The sequence below is a fragment of the Notamacropus eugenii genome, chromosome 6, assembly GCF_028372415.1.
Source record: "Notamacropus eugenii isolate mMacEug1 chromosome 6, mMacEug1.pri_v2, whole genome shotgun sequence".
Taxonomy (NCBI): domain Eukaryota; kingdom Metazoa; phylum Chordata; class Mammalia; order Diprotodontia; family Macropodidae; genus Notamacropus; species Notamacropus eugenii.
The window spans coordinates 369,653,809-369,676,971 of NC_092877.1; the positions used below are offsets into that span (position 1 = coordinate 369,653,809).

The following is a 23,163-nucleotide window of genomic DNA, read 5'->3' on the forward strand; positions in this document are numbered from 1 at the left end:
TGTGTGTGTGTGTGTGTGTGTGTGTGTGTGTGTGTGAGAGAGAGAGAGAGAGAGAGAGAGAGAGAGAGAGAGAGAGAGAGAGAGAGAGAGAGAAACAGAAACAGAAACAGAAACAGAAACAGAAAAAGACAGAGAGAAATCATTGACTTTGAGCTGGTGACCAGTATACCAGAGACATTTAGTTGAAACCTCCCCCTTCCCTCTCCCCCCTGCCACTCCATTCTGATGAGATGAGAAAACTGAGCCTGGGGATGTGGTAGTGATAGTAAAGTGGCTTGCCTAAAGTCATCCAGATAATAAACATTAGAGATAATATTTGAACCCAGGCTCTGGGATTCCAGAGCTCTTTCTACTGTGCCACGCAATTTATGAAAAGAAAGAAAAAAAGAAAACTTACTAACCTAACCTTAAGAACTGTTCATATGTAGAACAGGCTTGCTGCAGAAAGTATGAAGCCATCACCATCCCCCTTTTTCCCCAAGGCTGGATGACCACTTGTTGGAGATGGTGTAGAGGGAATCCCTGGACAGTTATGGATTGAACTAACTGCTCTTTCAACTCTGAGATTTGGCTACCATGTTGTTCTCTGTGGACTAGACTAGTCAGGAAGGGCTTCATGCTAGAAGTAAGATGCAAGGAAGGCCAGGCTTTAGGTCCTTTAAGGGGAAGGAGGAGAATCTTCCCATTGGGAGAGCAGCATGAACAAAGACATAAAGGTAGGAATTGTACTACTGTTCTGGGAGATGATGAGAGATGGGATTGGCTGGTCTAGTGGGTTCATTAAGGGGAATGATATGGAAGTACAGGCCATCAAGGCTGCTTTGACTGTGTTGTGGAGGGCCTTGAATGCCAAGTCCAGGTTACTGAATAGCCAAAGAAGAGCTTTTGAAGGCTTTTGATCAAGGATGTAACATGCACAAAGACATGTTGGAGGATGACCCATATAATATGTAGAAAAGAGACTGAAGGTACAGAAACTCTTGTAATGGTCCAGTTCTGACATGATGAGGCTCCAGCCTAGGGTAGGAACAGAACGTGAGGAAGGATGTAAAAGCTGTTATGGAGGAAGAATTCAGAGGACGTGGCAGCAGAATTTCCTGGGGGGGAAGTTCACAAAAGCTCCATGAGATACAATGCCTTTCTTAGTTTGTCAAGGTGAGCCAAAAACATGTTCATGGTGTCTTTTTGTTTCCTCAGAATCCAGATGTGAAAGAGAGTGGAAGGAAATCTCATGGCCGGTCCCTGATGAGTAATTTTGGAAAACACAAGGTATGAGAAAAGAATTGCTGATGTGTGTACTGACAATTTTAACTGTAATTAAATTGGATGGTCACTTCAAAATCCTGTCTAGGACCCTGTAGTCAGTGTGGCCTAGTGGACAGAACGCTGGCCCAAGAGACAGAAGGCCCAGCATCTTCCTACTCTGTGTGATTCCCATAAGTTGTCTCACTTCTCTGGTCTTTGCTTTCATAAAAACAAGAATAATAGCCAGCACTACACACACACACACATACATACATATATATACACACATATACATATACACATATGTATGTATATGTAGCAATAACATATAAACATATAACTAAATATAGCACTTGAAGGTTTGCCGTGTATTTTACAAATATCGTCTCATTTTATCCTTACAACCTTGAAAGGTGGATGCCGCTATTATCCTCTTTATACAGACAGAGGTTAAAGTGACTGCCCAAGGTCACACAGTTAGTAAGTATCTGAGGCCACATTTGAACTCAGGTCTTTCTGCCTCCACGTCTAATACTCTCTCCAGCCACTCAGCCGCCTGGCTGCCACTTCTGTCTCAGGAGGGGGTGGGGGAGTTGGATTATTATATGATCCAAGGTCACTACCAGGTCTGATTTCTAGACCTAATGCTAACCACTTGGGTCAGGGGGCAGGCTTATTATGTCCAATTTTAAACAGCAACAAAAAATGCTACATCCAGATGTTTCTTTGGTCCTTGGTGTCAGTAGGACACTGTAGATTGTGTTACTAAAAGTACATGTTGACATTGATAGACCAAATTGTGTGTGTGTGTGTGTGTGTGTGTGTGTGTATGTGTACACGCAGGAGCTATGACATTTTCTGCCAAGTGTAAAACACCTGGTATGAGAGCTCAATGACGATCTCCAAGGACCACCTCTGGGAAGGTTGTTTACCAGGCTGACTGCAGGGCTGTGGTCTTTGGTTATAGCTACTCTGAGTCACAGAGGGATTGTCATCTGTGTCAGTGGGGATGCCATTCCAGATCCTTGAGGCATTGATAAATCAGGTCATACATCTAGAGTTGGAGGAGGTTTTAAATGTCATCCATTCCAGCCCCTTTCTTTTATCGATGATGAAATTGAGGCCTGGATGGGTTAAGTCACTTGTCCAAGGTCACAGGCACTAAATAGCAGAGTTGGGGCCTGAATATAATCTCCTTGACTCCTAATTGAGCTTTTCCGGAACCTAATTCAATTAGCACACTTATCCCAGACCCATGAGCCATCTGGTCCAGTGAGATTATACACAGAAATAAAAATAGTGGGATTCTTATAGCCAATGCTGCCTCCTCCATCAATCACTCAATCCACCATTATTAAAGGCCTAGTATGTGCTAGGGACTAGGGATAGACAAAAGTGAAAAAGCCCCTGCCCTGGAAAAGCTTACATTTTGACAAAGGAGATAATGTGTTCACCAATAAGCCTTGATTTCATTGCTAAAGGGAGCCTTCCCAGTATGGAAACACCCTTCAGTAATGGAGATTAGGTTATAGTCTTAGGTTCCTGGAGCTCTGAGGAGATAAGTAGCCTGTCCAGGGTCACTCAGTTAGGATGTGTCTTCCAGGTCCTGTCTCTATCCACTACACCACATTGCCTCTCAGAATACAAAAAAAAAATGCAAGTAGGAGATGTGCCTGAGCTGAGTTCTTAAAATATATATGAAGCTCTAAGTAACATTGGCAAGCATTTCAATTTCAGAATTGTCAGTTATCTTTTATGGAATCTTTTATGCCTGTTGTCTCAGCCCCATGAGCTCCTGAGGCAAGTAAGACTTTATGCAAACACAGAGAGTGATGCATGATATCAGACTCTTGCTCACGGTCACCAAGAGGGAAGGGATGAAGATATTGTATCTGAAAGGTCACTCAGACACTGTATGTGTTACTAAAATGACATGTTGCCGTCCATAGACCAACTTGTGCTGGAAATTCTTACCAGCCTTTTGCAGAACATAACTGTCTGGGGAGCACGGAGGGCATGGTGTTATCCCTGAGTCCTAATAGAGGAAGCCAAGGTCCAGAGACTAAGTCTTGACTCTAAGTTTTCATCCTGAGCACGTGGGGACCAAATGAAGGCTGTTTGATAATGGTCGAGAGTTAGAAAGTACATGGATTGAAATCTGGATTTGTAGCTAGTTAAAAGTTAAACCTCAGTTAAAAGTCTGGCTCCTACCTTGTATAACCGCTTGTCTCTGGGCACGGGTCATTTCACCTCTTGGGGCTTAGTTACCTCATCTATAAAATGAGGAGGTTGGATGAAACAACCTCCTAGGACCTTTTGAGCTCTAAATCTGTGTTTTTTTCTGGTCACAGAAATAAGGATTTGAGTAGAACTCTGTAAAAGCAAAACAAAGTCAGAAAAAATCATTTATTGCATCCCACCCACCCAACCTCGACTGTGCATTTGGGTAACTCTTAGCTGAAGAAATCAAAATCATGCTATGAAGTAAAGGCACACCAATGTTTAGGAAGGAAGCTGTGCACTGGTCCCAGTTAAAGCTGCCCTGCTAGGACTAAATTCCAGTGACTCATGTCTTTAGGGAGTAGTGACCGTATAGGGACCCAAAGGTAGACCTTGTATAATAATATGAGTTAGCCTAATTTTCACTCATCCTTTGCCTTCCTTTCTTGTTTGTTCGATTAGCAATTAATTGGTGACATTTTGGAAATGTAACTTTTCTTAAAAAATCATAATAAAATTGTAAGTTTTCTTAGGGAGACCCAGTCACCTTATGAGTGAACTGCTAAATTGCCTACGTCCTCCTAATTCACGTCAGAAGATGAACAGGTGAGCTTTGCAGATGTTGCTTCACCCCCTTCAGCCTCAGGATTTCTGTTCACTGTTCACTGTCCTGCTCACTTTGCATTAAGGAATATTGAAGCTGGACATCGCCTCCCCCAAGGGGGTTAACCCATGGAAATAATGGACAAAGGAGGCCTTCCTTGCATCATCATCACCTCAAATTAGCTGCTTCAAGGGACACTGGCGAAGTCTTAGTTTAATTACTATAGCCAGTCACCCTAATGAAAAGGAAGTGCTTAAAAACAGGTGTTTTTGGATAGCTTTCATGCGTATAAAACTAGAATTATTCCTTTTTTGAGCCATATGAATAAATGAGGGCTTAGGAGAGGAGTAATTCTAGATTTATAATAGTATTTCTGTCCCATGAACCACCACCCACATGCTGAGATATTTTTCCTTAAATTGGGTGCTCAGTATCAGGGCCACAGAACCCAGCTACACAGCCATGGCAGAAAACGGAGTAGCTTATTCGTTATAGGACACAATAGAATTAGGAACCTTTGCTGCTGTCTTGAGGGGGATCATTCATCTCTGTTTTTCCCAGGACAAATGATGCCTAGTGCAGTGTTGTGTATTGGACTGTCTATGATTCCATTTAGGATTTTCTTGGCAAAGATCCTAGAGTAGTTCGCCATTTCCTTCTCTAGCTCACTTTATAATTGAGGAAACTCAGGCAAATAGGGTTAAGTGACTTGCCCAGGGTCATACAACTAGTAAGTGTCCAAGGCTGGATTCGAAGTTTGGTCTTCCTCACTCTATCCACTGTGCCACCTAGCTGCCCCTACTGTGTAGCCTTTGCCAAGTATTTTTTCTAATAAATAGCTGGTCTCATGTTTATGAGCTACTTCATTTTTCTGGCTCCTGCTGCCTCTGGGGCTCCCCTTGCTTTGGCTGAGTAAGGTTCTCACCTCCTCTACCTCTCATATCATCTACTTTTCTTCAGTTTCAGATCAAGGGCTCATAAATTTAGAATCGAAAGGTATCTTAAAGTCATATGCTTCAAAGTCCCTTATTTTATAGATGATGAAACTGAGGCCAAAAAGAAGGGGACAAGCATTTATTAAGCACCTACTATAAGGCAAGCTCTGTGCTAAGCACTTTACAAAGATTGTGTCATTTGATTCTCATAACAACCTTGGGAGGCAGATGTTGTTCATTATCTCCTTCCTTAGAGTTGAGAAAACTGAGACTGAGACAGCATAAATGACTTGCTTTGCCCTAGCAGTCAGATAGTAAGTGTCTGGGGTAAGATTTGAACTCCGGTCTTCCTGACTCTATCCACTGTGCCACCTACCTGTCCTAGTACACATGCACTAAATAATTAAGCCCAGTTTCAAATCTCGCTCTTCCAAATCCAAACCTAGCATTTTTCCTCTGGGAACTTCTTGGAGAAGATCAATCAGTCAATCAATGAACTAATAAGCATTTATTAAGTGCCTACTGTGTGCTAGGCCCTGGAGATACAAACTCATAAAGAGTTTACATTCTCAGACCCTAGACAGAGCCAGGTGCAGAGTGCAGTTCCTTACACCAAGTTATCCCTAGTTGAAGGGTTGTATCACAAGATACTGTATTGATACTAGAGCCCTCCAATGCATACCCCACTCCCCCAGGTGTCTTCTAGGGACCAGAAAGAAGAAAAACAATTCAGAAAGGCACCTAGTATTCAAGTCAGTCCAGGCAACATTTACATTCTTACTATATACCAAGCACAGTGGTAGGGGTTGGCGATCACAAAGAAGGATACAAGGAAGTACTTCCCGTGTCTCTCCCCACATCGCTCATTTCACTTTTTAATCTCCCTTCATTCCATATCTGTTGCAGAGATGCATGGCATATTGACAAGTCTTCTGTGATTCCTCCAACAGAAAACGACAAAGACAAGGTCCAAGTCTAATAGCACTGATGACGATGAGGAAGGACAGCATAATTCTTCTGGAAAGGAAGGTGGTCAGCTCTGCAGGTCAGAGACAATGCTGGCATTCTAAGTTCATACAATTACCTGGCATCTCTGTGGTCTTCTACTTAGTGTCTGTGTTAGATTGTAATGTCCTAGAGGGTCACCCAAAGTGTACAATGTGGCTCTATTGGATATAGAGAATGATGACTTTTTTCTTTTCCCTCAAGGACTTGGCAATCTAGTGAAAGTGTCAAGGCATAAATATATAGGATTTTAAGTGACAATATAATGATTCACTGCCAGATGAATAATGTGGTGCTCGGAGTTAATGGGAGGAAGAAAGTGTTGAAGGCTGGAGCAGTATATGAAGGCTTCAGGCAGATGGGGGTCTTCAACATTGCCTTGAAGGATGACTTGGATTTGAAAATGTGATAAAGGGAGAGGAAGTTAAACCAATTAAAGCAGAGATTCTTAACCTCAGTTTGCAGATTAATGTCAGAAGTTCTGTAAACTTGTTTTTACACCTATGTTTGATAATTCATTGGTTTTCTTTATAATCATATATATTTTATTTTATTCATTTAAGTATATTATCCAGAAAAGGGGTTCATAGGCTTCACCAAATTGCCAGATGGGTCCATGACATGCAAAAAGGTTAAGAGTCCCTGATAAGAGGAAGCAAAGATTAGCCATGTCATGGAGGTGAGTGGACCAGCCCGCTGGAGAAGAGTTTGTGCAAGGGAAAGAACAAAAAAGATGCTATCTGCACATGATTGCTTCTTAGCTCATGATGATGAACTAGTCAATAAGCATTTAGTAAGCACCTACTGTGTGCTGGACATGGTGCTCAGTGCCGATACAAAGACAAAGAAAGAAGCACTCTATTCTCAAGAAAGGATGATGTGTGAGCAACTTCTGTTGATCCCAAAGAATACCTAGACTGATAATAATCAGTATAGGTTAAGAGTGCATTGGATTGACAGGACATGGGGTTCTTCCCTTTAGGGACTAGAAAAGTGCAGAATATAATCATTATAAACTTAAGAAAGAAATAAAGCAACCTATCGGGACACCTGGTGGAAACTACCTTTGGAGGTAGGATAGGGAAGCAACAGATCATGAAACATTCCATTGGGAGAGGGACAGTAAGAATTTTCAAAGAAACCGTCTTTGTGTGTAGCAGCTTATAGACTTTGTAATGTTCATTATTTGTGTTCCTTACAGGCTCAGCCGCAGAAGGAAAACCATGAAGCTGTGCCGGGATCTCTCAGATTTAGTTATCTATACCAATTCTGTGGCAGCCCAAGACATAGTGGATGATGGTAAGACTAGGGAAAGGCTTGTGCTTTTCTGAAATTACCAAGGTCTGTTCAATCAGTCAATCACTAGATATTTATTTAATGACTGCTGTGTACCTGGCACTCTGCTGAATATGGGAGATAAAGAAATAATCCTGACTCTCTGGGAGCTTGTATTTTAATAGGAAACAACATTTACACCATGTTATGGATTCCTATACCACTGATACTAAAATAGTCCCCTGAATTCCTATTCTGATGCCTCATCAGTTGCCCTGAGTTCCTGAAGGCTATACCAGCTGACCACCATCTCTAGAAGGTTTAACTAAGCTGCAGTGACTTTGAACACGAGCCCACTGAAAGACCACCCACATGCTGTCTGAGTACCAACCTAGCTCAGTTCAGAGAGCCTATTGCAAAGTTGTGATGGGCAGAAAGTGGAGTGTTTTTGTCTACAGATATTCTTTTTTAAAAATATATATATAATTTACTTGTTTTTTCAGTTCTTAACATTCACTTCCACAAGAATTTGAATTCAGAATTTTCTCCCCATGTCTCCCCACTCCTTACCCCAGGACAGCATGCATCCTATCCACCCCTTCCTCCAGTCTGTCCTCCCTTCTATTACCCACCCTTCTTCTATCCCCCTTCCCTTCTATTTTCCTTTAGGGCAAAATAGATTTCTATACTCCATTGGCTGTACAGCTTAATTTCCAGTTGCATGCTAAAGCAGTTTTTAACATTCATTCTTAAATCTTTGAGTTCCATATTCTCTCCCTCCCTTCCTATTCACCCTCATTGAGAAGACAAACAATTTAATATAGGTCATACAAGTATAACAATGCAAAGCACTTCCATAACAGTTACGTTGTAAAAGACTAACTGCATTTCCCTCTGTCCTATCCTGCCCTTCATTTATTCCATTTTCTCCCTTGACCTGTCCTCCTACAATAGTGTTTGCTTCTGATTATCCCTTTCTCCAATTTGCTGTCTCTTCTATTTTCTTCCCTCTTCTATCCCCTTCCCCCTTGCCTTCCTCAGGTTAAAACAGATTTCCGTATCCAATGGAGTGTATTATTCCCTCTTTAAATCAAATCCCATGAGAGTAAGGCTCAATTTCCTTTCATCTCCCCCCTCTTCCCCTCCACTATAGAAGCTCTTTCTTCCCTCTTGTATTTGAGATGATTTGCTACATTCTACCTCTCCCTTCCTCTTATTCCTAGTACATTCCATTCAACAGCAAATTTTATATTTTTTAGATATTCTCCCTTCATATTCAGCTCATCCTGTGCCCTCTGTCTATGTATTGCAGAAACTCTTAAAAGTCTTGAATTCGATTGACTGGGTTACAGAAGGTTTACCATCATCATTGTCGATGGAAGAAGTACTCTCCACACTTAAAATCAGTTGATCCTTAGAATATTGATTGAATTTGAAATGGATTGACCTTGGTATATGGAGTCTTCTTCAAAAAAGTCAATTTGGGAAGTTAGATTGCCTCATGTTTTATAGGGCTCATGTTAACTCTAACAAGGAAAGGAGATTGACGCTTATGCAGAGCTCAGCATTGATCAGTAGCTCAGTACATATGGCTGACTAACTGAATGATTAGGGAGTCAGAGTGAGTTCAGGCAGGGGATTAAGTTGCGAATTGCTCTTTTATTATTAGGGAGAGAATAGAAATTAGAGCAACTCTAGAATCAGGTGCAGCAAATGATTTTCTCCAAGCAGCAGTCCCTAGAATATGATGCAAGTACTGCTCTATACAAGCCATACTTTAGTGGCCTTTGCTAATCAAAGGGAGGATGGCCACAGAAGATTAGTTCAAATTAGCATGGACAAGAGCAGCCACTGGATCAAAGTGATGTTTTGGTGGGTTCTTTCATTACTTTCCTGAAATTTTGAGTTTGAGAGAAGTCATCGTGAAGATTGAAGTTTCATCCCAAATAGGAATGTTTTTGGTTACTGAATTAGTCACTTGGGATGATGGGGATCGTGGAGGCAGAATATACCTCAGAAGTCATATAATCCAAGTTCCTTATTTTACAGATTGTAAACTAGGACCCCAAAAAAACAAAGTAACTAACCCATGGTCACACAGGCAATAAAAAAGGGATAGATATGGAGTTCAAACTCTACCTGGGAACCTAATACAATATTTTAGGAGGAACATTGATGTGCTGAGAAGCCTGGCTCATAGGAGGGGAGCTGGAATGGTGGTTCTTGAGTTAATTCTATATGAAAACTAGAAAGAGACCTTCAATCTGGAGAAGAGAAAGGAAAGGAGGTGGGTGGATGGGTATTTAAACATTTGGAGAACTTGACCACCCTATCAGTTTGTGGTTTCAGTCCCATCGCCTCCCTTTATGGCCCAAGTCCTTGTTGTAAGACTTTTGTACCACATAGACTAGACATTCTTCTGTTATTGAGAGTATATATAACTGCTTACTCTAGTCCCTGAGAAATTTTGAGTTAGTCTTGGACCTCCTGTTTCCTGGTTGCCTGGATGGACACTCTGGGTTGGAGAAAATTCCATTTTTCTCTGGATAGCTCTACCTATCCTAGAACCTCACCAGGGAGTGCAATATCTCCCTTCCTTTTCATCCAAGCATGGCTGCATGCAAAGCTGATGGTTTCTGACCAGAGTTGCCTTCACTGATTCCTTCCTTTCACCATTAGACTGTTAAGTTGTTGTTTAGGCTCGTTTGATCCTATAATTTAGATCAATACTTTTTCATGTACATACATACACATGTGTATGTATATATATGTTTGTATATATATGTATGGAGAGAAAGAGAGATAGAGAGAGAATTCAGTAATTTTTCAGTCATATCTAAAGCTCTGTGACTCCATTTGGAAGTTTTCTTGGTAAAGATACTGGAAGGGTTTGCCATTTCCTTCTCCAGCTCATTTTATAGATGAGGAAACTGAAGTAAATAGAGGTTAAATAACTTGTGTACTGGTCACACAATTAGTAAGTGTCTGAGACTGGATCTGAACTCAGTTATTCCTGACTCCAGGTCCAGTCCTCTATTTACTGCACTCACTTAACTGGGTTAGATTAGACAGCTTTTAAAGTATCTTCCAACTCTATCTAAATTTGTCATCCTTGAACCCTAGCTTCTACCCTTGCGTTCATCTTCAGATGAAGAGTCTCTTCCTAACACATGGGTGGGGAGAGCTCTTTCCTCAGCCCCTCTCCTCTTGCCGGGTCCCATAGGATTTCTTCCCTTTGTTATTGATTTTGTCCGTTTCGTTGTAATGAAACTGTCGCAACTTAGCAAGAGAACAACCCAATTTGATAATGCTCCTCAGTTCCAAAACCAGCTCAGGAACTGTCTTAATGTACCAAAAAGTGTGTGTGTGTGTGTGTGTGTGTGTGTGTGTGTGTGTGTGTGTAAAATATCATTTTCCACTAAATGCTGTATGAAACCTAATCCTATCAACTCTAATGGAAAGTAAGGCTGGGCAGTATTCTGCTTTTGAGCTTCATCTGTTTTTACGGCACCAGAAAATGAGCAAGAGATATCTAAAATGTGACATAGTTTACATATCAACATGGCTCAGCTCTACTGGTAGACTAATTCATATGTTTGGGTGACTGTTAGAAAGTCATTCAAATAGCAATCTTGTGTATGAGTTCATTTCTATAAGAAGACAGAAAAGACAGAGAGAGTCACACAGTTACTTAAAAATCTCCTCTCATTTTGATACCTCAGAGATCATGTAAAAACCCAGTGTGCTCAGGTTACTCCTCATTAAAATTGGCAAGTCTGATCATTCTTCAGTGAGTGTGAGGCCTATAAGATGTGTTTCAAAAATGCAGAAAAGCAGAACTGTACTCACTACTTACTCCATTTTACTCCTGATGACCTCAATGGATACTCACTGTGCATTGGAGAAAGCTGCTTCTCATAAAGACCATGTACTAAAGGTGTAACCTACCAATCAACGGAACAACCATTTATTACACACTAACAAATTAGACTCTGTATCAGACATTAGGATTACAATGATGGAAAAAAATCAGTCTCTGACTTCAAGGAACTTGTATTCTACTGGGCAAGAAGTTATAATTTACAGATATGTAAATATAAAATATATCCAAAGTAAACATTACACATACACAGTAATTGTGAGGGGGATGAGAAAATGTTCACAATCAAAAATCAGAAAAGGTCTATGTAAGGTGTGACACCTGACCTTAGTCTTAAAGGAAAAAGTTAGGGACTCAGAAGTAGAGATGAGAAGTGAGAGCATGCCAGGCATAAGGGACAGCTAGTACAAAGACCTGGAGGTGAGAGATGAGAAATAGCATATGAGAAAGGAAGTATTTTGCCATAGCAGAAGGAATATCCATACTGATGAAGTAACAGATTCTTGTAGCACCGAAGTAAGGCATAAATTCTAAAATAAAATGTTCATGTTCTGTATCATTCTCTTGACATGGTCCCCCTATTTCCTTTTCCATTAAAAAAAAACAGGGACAACAGGAAATGTGTTATCCTTCAGTGAAACGAGAGCCCATCAGGTGGTACAGCAAAAGTCAGAGCAGTTCATGATTTATAACCAAAAGCAGCTGACCAGGATCTATCCATCCGCCTACAGGATTGATTCCAGTAACTTCAACCCACTGCCATATTGGAACGCTGGCTGTCAGCTAGGTGTGTGCTTTCCCTTTCCCCCGAAGGAACACAGTTCTCCAGGCTGCTATTTCATGTTGATCTCTTCTCTAACTCCTCAATTTTCAAATTATACAGTTGCACTGAACTACCAGTCAGAAGGGCGCATGATGCAGCTGAATCGGGCCAAATTCAAGATGAATGGGAACTGTGGTTATGTCCTCAAACCCCAGCAGATGTGTAAAGGTGTGCCTCTATTTCCTATTTCATTCAATTTGTTAATTGATTAAGCATAGAAAGCCTTGTGTCAGAAGGCAGAAATCAATCCGTCTTTTGAAAGAACTCTGACACGTGGTTTTATAATTGGACAGTAGGAGATGAGATTAGAATGAGGATGTTTAACCAGAGGTCTATGGATCCTCCAGGGTATATATTTCAAGGGGGGAAAGGAGGGCCAATGAACTTGGATGAGAAAAAGTTACATCTCTATCTTTATTGTTTATCATTATTTATGTTTGACTTCCTTTGTTATTTTATTTGTCGTTTTGTGTTTTATTTTATGCATTTACAAACATTCACCAGACTGTAAAAGGGGTCAAGGACAAAAAAATGGTTAAGAGCCCTTCTGTTATAGATTATGACTGTCATGAAGATTACTGAGGTCTGAAATGTCATTGTATTGACCTGGCATTTAGCACACATTGTTGGGAAACTGACACTTAGAGCCCTGACCTCTCTGTATGGGAAGCAGGGGATTCCTATGGAACTGTCACTAAAATGGGAAGGTCAGAATGTTGACATGCTGGCTTTGCCCCTCAGATGCTCATATTTGACCATCCTATAAAGATGAGAAATATGTTGTGGGTCCAGACTCGCAAGTTGTAACACTATATTTGGGGGCCCCAACTCATTTAAACTCCTTTTATCATTTCCAGATCAGATTTCTGTTGGTTTAATGAAACAACTTGGAAAATGAGTTTTGTTTGTCTATTCCTATTATATCTGGGTTAGAAAAGAGCATTTTCTTGATTTAAAAATCACTTTCCTCACTTGGTTTGATGCTTTAAATACTAAAAATCCAATTTATCTTTTTTTCAGACAAATGTTTACAGTTGTATATTTGATGATTAAATTGGAGAGCCATGTTTAGAATGAATCCATTGCCCTGCCCTTTGGGTACTTAGTTTAACGGGAAAAAAAACCTTAAGGGCATGAAAAGTCAGCTGGTGCAGGCTGTCCACAGGAGCCAGTCTGAAAAATAGTTACATGATAATGACTCTGAAGGAACTAACAGTGGGGTTCCTTCACATGCCATCTACTGCCTGTGTCTGAACTGCTGCAGGACACAGGCGGCTTGAACTGCCTGACATTCCCATGACACTGACTTGAGTTTTTCAAATTCTGCTTTCTTGGCATAAACACATAGGTACGTTCAACCCTTTCTGTGGTGATCCACTGCCTGCCCACCCTAAAAAACAGCTCATTCTGAAAGTGATTAGCGGCCAGCAGCTCCCGAAACCACCAGACTCCATGCTAGGAGACCGTGGGGAGGTAAGATATACACTACTGAGCTCCTGATCAAAATGACAATTTTTATTGAGCTAAATTACATTGGAATTGTCCCTGTATTTTTAAAGAATTCTCTGTTTGGGGTGATGCTTAGTAAACAAGCATCTGTTAAGTACTTGCTGTATGCCAGGCATTATTTTAGGTATTAGAAGAAACACAAAGCAAACAGTTTCTAGTGGGTGACATGACATGCACATAAATGGGTACAGACTGGATACTTATAGGGATAGAAGGTAACCTGAGAGGGGATAGCATTAGCAGCTGGGAGGACCAACACATTGCAGCATCAAGTCAAAAACAATTTTAGTACTGATTTGACTAGTGTACAAAAAGAAGGATTTAGGGTCCTTCCTACTTGGTGTTGATTATACTGCTTGGGGCAGAATCAGATTCAACAAATGTTCAAAAAAATGCTCTTACTATGTGCTAGCTACTGTTCTATGTGTCTTAGCATAATAGAATAGGAATTTAACACTGTGATTGTTTTAAATATATATGCATGTGTACACAGGTATATTATATGTATATGTACAAATATACACATATGTGTACATACATATAAATAGAAAGAGAGAGAGGGAGGGAGGAGGTGGGAGGAGAGGTGAATGAGGATATTGGTTGGGCTTTCTGGAGAGACTTCCTTAAGGAAGGATGGGGATATGAGTTACACAGGATGTGAAGGCATGGGTGAACTGGGTTCATCACTAGAGGGAGTACACACACACCAATGAGATCTTAACTCCTTAACTTTCATGAGTCTCAGTTTCCTCATCTGTAAAATTGAGCAAATAGAATTAGATGGCCTGTAAGGTCCCTTTCAGTTCTAGAACTATGAACCATTAAAGTATAATTTTTCTTACGTGCAATTAGGAAGGTGATAAGTATAACTTGCCATTTTGCTGGACCATGGATCATGTAGCTGATCTGGTTTTCCAAGGATATTCATGGAGACTTGTTTTGGGGCCAATGTTAAAATGGGTCATGAAAGACTTTTCTCATTCTTCTTTCTTATTCTACTTTTCCCCTTTCTCTATAAATTGAAGTTTTTGTTTGTTTTCTGTATTTATTATCTTTTCATCTGTTCAGGCACTCCTCCAGTGTCTGGAGTTTGTGAAGGCTGTGCTAGCAAAGCGTAAAAGGTATTGACCCTATCAAACTAGGAAAGCTTTGGATATGGACCTAATGAGGGACTCTACAAATACTATTCAAGGACCAACCTGGCTCCTAGGTTGACAGCAAAGATATGAAATCATTAGCCAACACACCTCTGTGGTGTCATAGAGATCTGCCATTGTATGTATCTGTGTGTGTGTGTGTGTGTGTGTGAATATGAATGTGAACATGGATGTCTGCACCTTGCCAACAATCAATCGCAAGGAGCCCAAGTGGTAGAAGTCCTATTTGTGTTAGCCCTTTATAGATGGTAAGTTTCAGAACTGGAAGGGAATATAGCTGCCAGTCCACTTTACAGCATTCCCCTTATGCCCATGACCCCTCTTGCCCTTAGGCTTCTGATTTCCAGCTTTCTGGCCATGTTTTTGCAGATACCCCAACACTAACAAACAATTTAGAAGTCTGCGTGTCTTTAACAACAATAAGCAATGTGTTGTTCTTTGTTTAAATAGATCATTGACCCATTTGTTGAAGTGGAAATCATTGGGCTGCCCGTAGATTGCTGCAAAGAACAGACTCGAGTGGTGGATGACAATGGTAAGGTGCTCGGCTTTCAGGGTTTCAAAGCGAGGTGCCCAGAAATAGGGCTAAGATAGATGAGAGAATTGTTTCTGTTTGGAAGAAAAACATTGTGGACTACCCATGTCTGCCATCTCTGTTTCAGTGGCGGAAATTGGCTTAACAAATATGACTAGCTGGATGGTGGTCTCACTCTTAAGAATTTTGCTAAGGGAGAAGTTGAGTGAGAGGTGCCTTGGGCACCATAACTTTTATTTCCTGTATTGTGATAGAGGCTTCCCTAGGTCACTAATCTTTGATATCTCCGAAGAGCTTGGCAAGTGCTTGCCATGGTCACCTGAAATCTCACTGGTAGATGTGGCCGGCCTAGCTAGACAAGGCGCACTTCATGAACATGTGTGGACAGTTGAAGATGCACTTGCTCAATGCATTTGGCCCTCCTTTCCTTCTGCTATTGTATTGCTGTTCTTGTCACCTTTCACATATTAGCCATGTGAATCTGGTATTTTAGGCCAGGTGGGTGCTGCAGTGATGGCCGTAGAGTCAGGAACACCTGAGATCAAGTCCTGCCTCGGAATCTTAACTGGGCAAGTCATTGACCATCTCCCAGATTCATGATCCATGAAATGGAAATGAGAATAGCACCTGCTTCAAAGAGTTGTTGTCAAGATCAAATGAAATAACTGGCAAAACACTTGATAATCTTTGAATTAGTATATGAATATTTTTATTCACTCATTTCTTCATTGATCTATCTAGTAATTCATTTATCCATTCACATATATGTGTGTATACTTTGTTTATCTATCATCAATCCACCCAACCATCCATCTATCCATATCTATCATTTATATATCGTTTATCTATGTATTATCTATCAGTCCTCTGTCTATCACCATCCTCTATGTATTATCTATCTACCATCTATCCATCTATCATAGATCTATGTATCAACTATTTATAGATATTGATTGATAGATATCATTTATTCATCCATTTATCCATCACCTATCTTTGTATTACCTGTCATCAATCAATCTTTCATCTGTGTATCAATCACCTATCATCTATCACCATCACTTATGTATTATCTATCACCTGTGAAATACCTATACATCTATGTATCAACCACCTATAGATTGTGATGAATAGGTATCAATCATTTATCTATCATTCATTTATTTATCCATCTGTTGATTGATCTAGGGGCAGATCTGTGATTTCATTGATGTAGGATGTCCTAATGAGGAACTCCCTCTACCAATGCAGATCCAGTACTTTTTCTGCCACTTATTGGCCTTATAAAAGCTGCCTGGGACGTAAAGGAGTCAAGTGATTTGCCCAGGGTCACACAGCAAAGATCGTTCCAGCTCTACACCACATCTCCTCTTTTCAACCAGTTTTTCTCCTCTCAAGACTCTTGTAGATTTAGGGTTAAAAGAGAGCCAAGATTTGTTGTGGTTGTTTTTGCTGGTTACTTGAAGAAAAAGAACTTAAGAACTCAAGAAGGTAGATTAAAGCATGTGATTGATGGCAACACTGTATTATAAAAGCAACCCATTTGCCTTCGTGTATTCTTTTCCAACAAGGTAAATCCCATTCGTCCTCTTTTTCAACCTCAGTAGAATTGCTTAATAGATTTTCATCAGGCCAAACAAAGAGAGAGTGATGGCTTCAAGGCATTTCCTTTCCCTTGGGTCAGGCCTATCACCTTAGTAACTTCCCATTTACAACTTGGACACCATTCCATCAAGTTCGTGATTCGTTCAAGATGGAAGGCGGGTGCTCACACTCATTTTGGAAGAGTTAAAGAAAGAAAAGACTAACTAGTCATTTGTAACCTGGTGAAACTACAGAGAGTTAACTTTCTTTTTCCTATATAAACAACCCAAAAACCAGCAACTGATTTTACTAGTACTTTCTGTTTCACTTAAATTAAAATCCACCCAGAAAGTCTCAGTGACTCATTACCTGGATGAAGCCTCAGTGATCATTTGCATATGCCATGAGGGGATTCCTTTTGTGCTTGAGTGATCTTGCTGGGGACCATTTCAACTCTCTAATTCTGGGATTCAGTAAAATTCTCTCTAAAGAATATTGCCATTGATAGCTAAATCTTTCCAAGTCTGTAGTTTGCATACTAAAATCAAAAGATACACATAAAAAGAGTTGTTTTTGTTGTGGTTTTTGATTTTTAGAAATTTAGAGATTCAATGACTTTTGAGTGCATGCAGCTCTATTTTTCTTTGCAATGACATATCTTGACTTCAGTGTATCCTAAATAAAGATGATAATGAATGGACTCATTACTTACTTTCAGTCTTTGTTTCTGATTATGGGCATTTTCATGAGAGGTTTGAAGATCCTGGAAAATTGGTTTTTGAGATTTTCTTTTGGAGGTGTCACTTCATATTTTTTTGGTCCCAGAGAGAGGCAAAAGTGTCAGGAGGACTAGGCTTGCAGGGATTCTTCAGCATTTCCCTTCAAACAGTTTTCTGGGACTCTGTACAGTCTGCTCAAGACAAGTCTTTGTTTCACATCCTTGGGATCTTGAGTTCATTGCACAATTCTAAGCATTTTCTCTACTGTACAAGCCAGTGTTATACATGAGCAGGGAATTGGGGGTATGGCATGGGGTCCATTCTCTTGTCAATGGCTAGAGAGGGGTCTAGATTTCCTTTAGGTGATTGAAGATTTCATAGGATTATTATTTTGTGAATAATTTCCATCATTTGTGTCCTGATATTTTTGTCAATGTACATTAAATTGAACATTTTGGCCTTCTGATGTTCTCTCCTGTCTTGTTTCCTTGAGGATTTAACCCTGTCTGGGAGGAGACACTGACATTTACCATACACATGCCGGATATAGCTTTGGTTCGGTTTCTTGTTTGGGATCATGATCCTATTGGGAGAGACTTCGTTGGACAAAGAACAGTGACTTTCAGTAGCCTTGTGCCTGGTCAGTACAGCCCCAGTCTGGGTATTTAAATGGATTGGTCCTCAATATAAAACATTGCTAATGAAGCATGCTACGTATGCAGAAAAGCAAAATATATAGAGTCACATTGACAAAGATTTCTATTCTTTTGTTCAGGCTACCGTCATGTCTACTTGGAAGGGCTGACAGAAGCATCCATATTTGTTCATATAACAATCAATGAAATTTATGGCAAGGTAAGTCTCAGTGGGAGACTTTGAGGTCTTTCTAGTGTTGACACTAATTACAATTGTGGAGATAGTGTTGTCAATCAGAATGATCTCCAGAATAGGTTAATGAGAATGGCATGTCAACACACCTAAAATTCAATTCAGCCCAACAAATACATATAAAGTGCCCCTAGTTCAAAAACATAACAAGGTCCTTTCCCTTAAGGAACTTACTTCTATTGAGGGACAGCCATGTTTGTGCAAAGTTAAATATGAAATATATAGTTAAGCAAAGTAATTTCAAGAAGAAGAGTGCATTAATAAGTAGGAATATCAGGTAAAGGTGTCATGAAGGAGATGGTACCTAAGTTATGCTTGAGAGAAGCGCAGGAGTATGTGACAGTCATGGGGGACCCAGTTGAGTAAAGCCCAGAAGGGAATACATGGAAAATTCCATGGGAAGCCTAGGACATGAGGTCAGTATCTTAGTACCAATTCACGGACTATAGTAGATCAGTGTTATACAAAAAGAAAAGGTACCATGATGTGGTGGAAGGAACATCAGACTAGGAAGGAGGAAGTCATTGGTTTTAGCCACTGTTTTTCCACTTATTAGCCATATAATCTTAAGTCTCTCTGAGAAACAGTTTATTCATCCATATAATAGGAATAAACTAATCTGTCTACTTCACTGAGTCACTGGGAAAATCAAATGAGATAGTATGTGTGAAAATTCTTTAAAAACTCTTACGACATGCACGTATGTAAATATTATTAGGTCCAATGATTTAAAAATCACCCTGTGCTCTAGAACTTAATATATCACTAGGACAAGTATATTTTCAGCCAGGTCCTCATTTTCTATTTGAATTGGCACTGCGGTTAATTCATCTGAGTTTTCTTTTAACACTTAAAAACTCAAAGAAAAACAGCAACAGCTAGAGTAGATTTGGGCTCGTGGAATTGGGCAACCTTCTGTTGCGGTCTCAGTGCATTCAGAGAGACCTTGTGCCAAGCTTTCGTTTCTCTCTAATATCTAAATAAAGGAAGGGTTTGGAAATCCTTTGAGGAGTTGAAATGGAATGGAGGAAGAAATGCCATGAGTGATTTTTGTGTCTGCAGAAACTTTCTTCCTGGTATGTTGCAAGCTATTCTGAAAGCTTAGTTTATTAGGATCTCTTGAAGTGACAGTAAAGTGAGGCTTTTTGTCTAGGATCTTTTTCTCCAACAACATTTGAATTCTAAGAAGGGGTTGATTAAAAGGAACTCCATTTATGCTAAGAAGCAGCTTCGTAGTGATGAAACTTTTTTTTTAACCAGCTAATATTTACTTGGTTAGAGATGAGATTTTGAGGGTTGAGCTATATGTTGCAATTTTATCTTCAAAGTGGTTGGTGTCTCAATCCCAGTACCATGCCAGTAAGGTGGTGATTGCTTCAAAGCATTAAATACATACATACATACATATACATATATATATATATATACACACACACACACATATATATATGTCTATAGATATATTCTAGGAAATAATTGGGAAATCTGAAGGAAGGAGATTCCTTTCTATGATCAGTGCTTCTTTTCTTTGGTCCTGGTTCTTTGGATAAGTTATTCCTTTTTCCTCATGTTGAAATAACATAAATACTAAGTTTCATGAAAGTACTTAATAGTAAATCTCAGGATATTCTGGGATTCTAGGCTTGCCATATGGATGTCATTGCCCTTTGTCATGGATGGGGAAGAAACCCAGAATAGAAATGTAATAATTCATGTTCGAGTTGCTAAAAAAAAAAGAGAGAGAAAAGAAAGTACTCCCACAGACTTTCCATTTCTTTTCCTACATATTATATATGTATTTTGACAGGTAATATAATAAGTATGATTGGAGTCATGCTGTGAATTGAATGATGTTTCCATGAGAACGCATATTATGTAATGTGATCATATGAAGTTTCACATGAAAATGCAAATGCAATAAAATGAATGCAATATGGCTGAATTACAAAAACTTTTTAGGAGAAGCACTTGTCCATAACTGTTATTTTTGTTCTTCTTGTGACACTTTCTTGGGTAAATTAGCCAAAAGATGTCTGTTTTTCTTTTTTTTTCCCTTTCAGTGGAGCCCTTTAATCCTCAACCCCAGTTATACCATATTGCATTTTCTAGGAGCTACAAAGGTAGTCTTTGTTAGCATGACGTGTGGCTCTCACTCGTGGGGCACAACTTTGTGAATGACGTCAAAGCAGCCAGCATGAGCTAGTGTATCACTTCTTTCTATTTCTCCTTCCCAATTGTGAAACATTGGGCTGTTGCTTTGAAAGGGGGCCATTTCCCCAAGATCCCGTTAGAGGCTTGGGAATGGGCAGCTCCTCTTACCAGCTGCCATTTTTGTGATAGACTCTCCTGGGAGGGTATTGCTGTAGAAGTAGACAGCCGCCATTGTTGGGAGGAGCCAGTTACGTGTGCATGACTGTGTCCTGAGCTGCTGTGGCTAACATTTGTCCTCTTGCTCATGAGTGCTCCAGTGGTTGTGAAATTTCTTTTTGGCTCCATCTTTTATAGTGCAGGCCCTTGATGGACAAGTTGTCGCCATATGTCGTATACCTTAAATGTTTGGATTGTCTCCTTTATATCTGCAGAACAGACAGCTGATAGGCCTGAGGGGCCTGTTCAATAAGAACCCCAAACACAGTTCTTCAGAAAACAATTCCCATTATGTCCGAAAGCGATCCATTGGGGATCGGATTCTACGCCGCACGGCTAGTGCTCCAGCAAAGGGCCGAAAGAAGAGTAAAATGGGTTTCCAAGAAATAATGGACACAAAGGATAGTGTGTCTGAGGTGACTGGCTCGAGAGAGAAAGATGGCATCCTCCGCAGAACCACCAGGAGTTTACAAGCTCGTCCAGTTTCCATGCCGGTTGAAAAAAGTCTTCTGGGGGGATTGTCCCTCCCCACGCTTGAATCAGCCAAAGAAACTGAAGGCAAAGAGAGTGCACTTGGTAAGATTCATGGAGAGTTTGCATTGGTTTGGAGTTTTGGTTAGTTGGGAATACACTTTGAAATTGTGATTTTTTTCTTGTGCCAAAGTAATTGTTGAATTCCTAATGCTGTCTAGAGTCATAGGTCAGAAGTAAAAAGCTTGTAAGTTGATGCCCTAGTTCAGAGGTCCCCTTTGTTTTTGTGGAGGTGAGCCAATTTCTATCTACCTAAAATCCTGAGACCAACAGTGGCCAAGAGTAGGGGCTGCAGGGACAGCAAAGAGAGGGACCTGAAAAGTCTAGGAAGGATCCAAACAGCCTTGGGGGTATTTTAGATACAGAAGAAAGAGCCAGGGACCTGAAAAGAATTCGAAATGGAGTCTCCTCTGCCAGGCCACTTCCTAGCACATTTGTAGAGAATGGGGCGATGCCAACAATTTCCACTTTACCAAGGACCAAGTTGAAGTCCAAATTCCTGCTGTCAGGGATCTCTGTTCTAGATAATCTTCACCTATTCCTCTTGTTGTTTCTAGAGCAACCGTAGTTTAAGGTCATTTTCTAGGTATCCTTTCCCAGCCCTGCTGTTGAAGTATGCAGTTTGAAGTCTGATTCCTCAGAAACAGTCTTCCTTCAAGTATTCTGTCCACTCTCAATTTTGTACTTTGTCACAAATATGCTTCTGTATTGATTTTGCATATGAGTCATTTTAAGGAGGAAAAGGAGTTCTTAAAAGCATTTCAAGGAGAAAATATTTTGAATATAAGACGTACTTTACTAAGACTGCAAAAATATAGGTTTGGTTGTTAAAACACATAATTATAATATGATATGATATAATACATAATATGTGATATGATGTAAGATATGCTATAACATCATAAAATTGCATATAATTAATCAGAAAGTTTGGAAAGAAGACCATGGATAGATGAGCTCTGGAGTAGTTTTCAGCTTAACAATATTAATGCTTTTTTCTAGATCAGGAATCTTTTTTAATGAAAAATGCTCTTTTCATTCTTTTCTTAAAATGAAAATATGAATCCCAGACTTCCTGAAGCCTCAAATGATGAAGCTTTTTGGAAAACTTTTTTTTTAGCATATTGCTATATGACATATTTTGTTTTTTCTTCATTATGGAATACAGTTTAGCTGCAAATGAAAACGAGTACTGGCATTTTTGCTTCTTAAATGTCATATTCCTTCTGTTTGTTATGAGAAAGCATTTTTATGAAGAAAGAAAAGAGAATCAGAAATCATGTCCTATTTATCATCCTTTTTATCATGATTTTAAAAATATTAAAAATATTTTAGAGCTTTTAAGGAAAGAGCTAAATAAACAGCGATTGACTTCATTCTCTATGCTAGATGAATTCTAAGGGTGCTCAAAGTAATGGAAAAGCAATACATGGCTTTATGTTTTCCTGTATTTCCCCAACTTCTGGCCATTATTAAAAATGCAATTCCAAATGCAATTTGTGTATTTTAAATATGCAAGAAACAACAGAGGTTTTAGCAAAGGAAGAAAAAGATCATTTCTCCCTCTGTGTTTGTGTGTGTATGTGTGTGTGTGTGTTTTAATGCAGAAGTATAAAAATGCATTTATGGGACTTGCCCATGTAGATTTTTTAGACTTTTTAAAAGATATCTTTTTCAGCTAAATGATAATATGTGTTGTTTTTATTTAATAAATGTATATCTTTGTGATCTTATAAAAGCATCTTGTGTCTGCGGATGTATTGATGTGTTATTTAACAGAGCTGTCTTGTTCTGTTTTTATTACCATGCTTCTGTATAGTACAAATCTGAATAGGAAGCAGCTGAAGGTAATCCTAAATGTGCAAGTACGGTACTCATTGACATTG

At 39.7% G+C, this 23,163-nt stretch overlaps 1 protein-coding gene across 5 annotated transcripts in view; it reads left to right on the plus strand.

Annotated features, from left to right (window-relative positions):
- The window catches only part of PLCH1 (phospholipase C eta 1), a 246,264-nt gene that overhangs the window by 216,390 nt on the left and 6,711 nt on the right, over positions 1–23,163 (plus strand). For all 5 annotated transcript variants that reach the window (XM_072618673.1, XM_072618668.1, XM_072618670.1 and 2 more), the window contains 10 exons: positions 1,198–1,269; positions 5,955–6,049; positions 7,211–7,308; positions 11,772–11,951; positions 12,048–12,155; positions 13,336–13,460; positions 15,104–15,188; positions 17,985–18,131; positions 18,267–18,346; positions 20,962–21,322. In XM_072618673.1, coding sequence (XP_072474774.1) covers positions 1,198–1,269; positions 5,955–6,049; positions 7,211–7,308; positions 11,772–11,951; positions 12,048–12,155; positions 13,336–13,460; positions 15,104–15,188; positions 17,985–18,131; positions 18,267–18,346; positions 20,962–21,322 — 1,351 coding nt within the window. The remainder of the gene's footprint in view (positions 1–1,197; positions 1,270–5,954; positions 6,050–7,210; positions 7,309–11,771; positions 11,952–12,047; positions 12,156–13,335; positions 13,461–15,103; positions 15,189–17,984; positions 18,132–18,266; positions 18,347–20,961; positions 21,323–23,163) is intronic.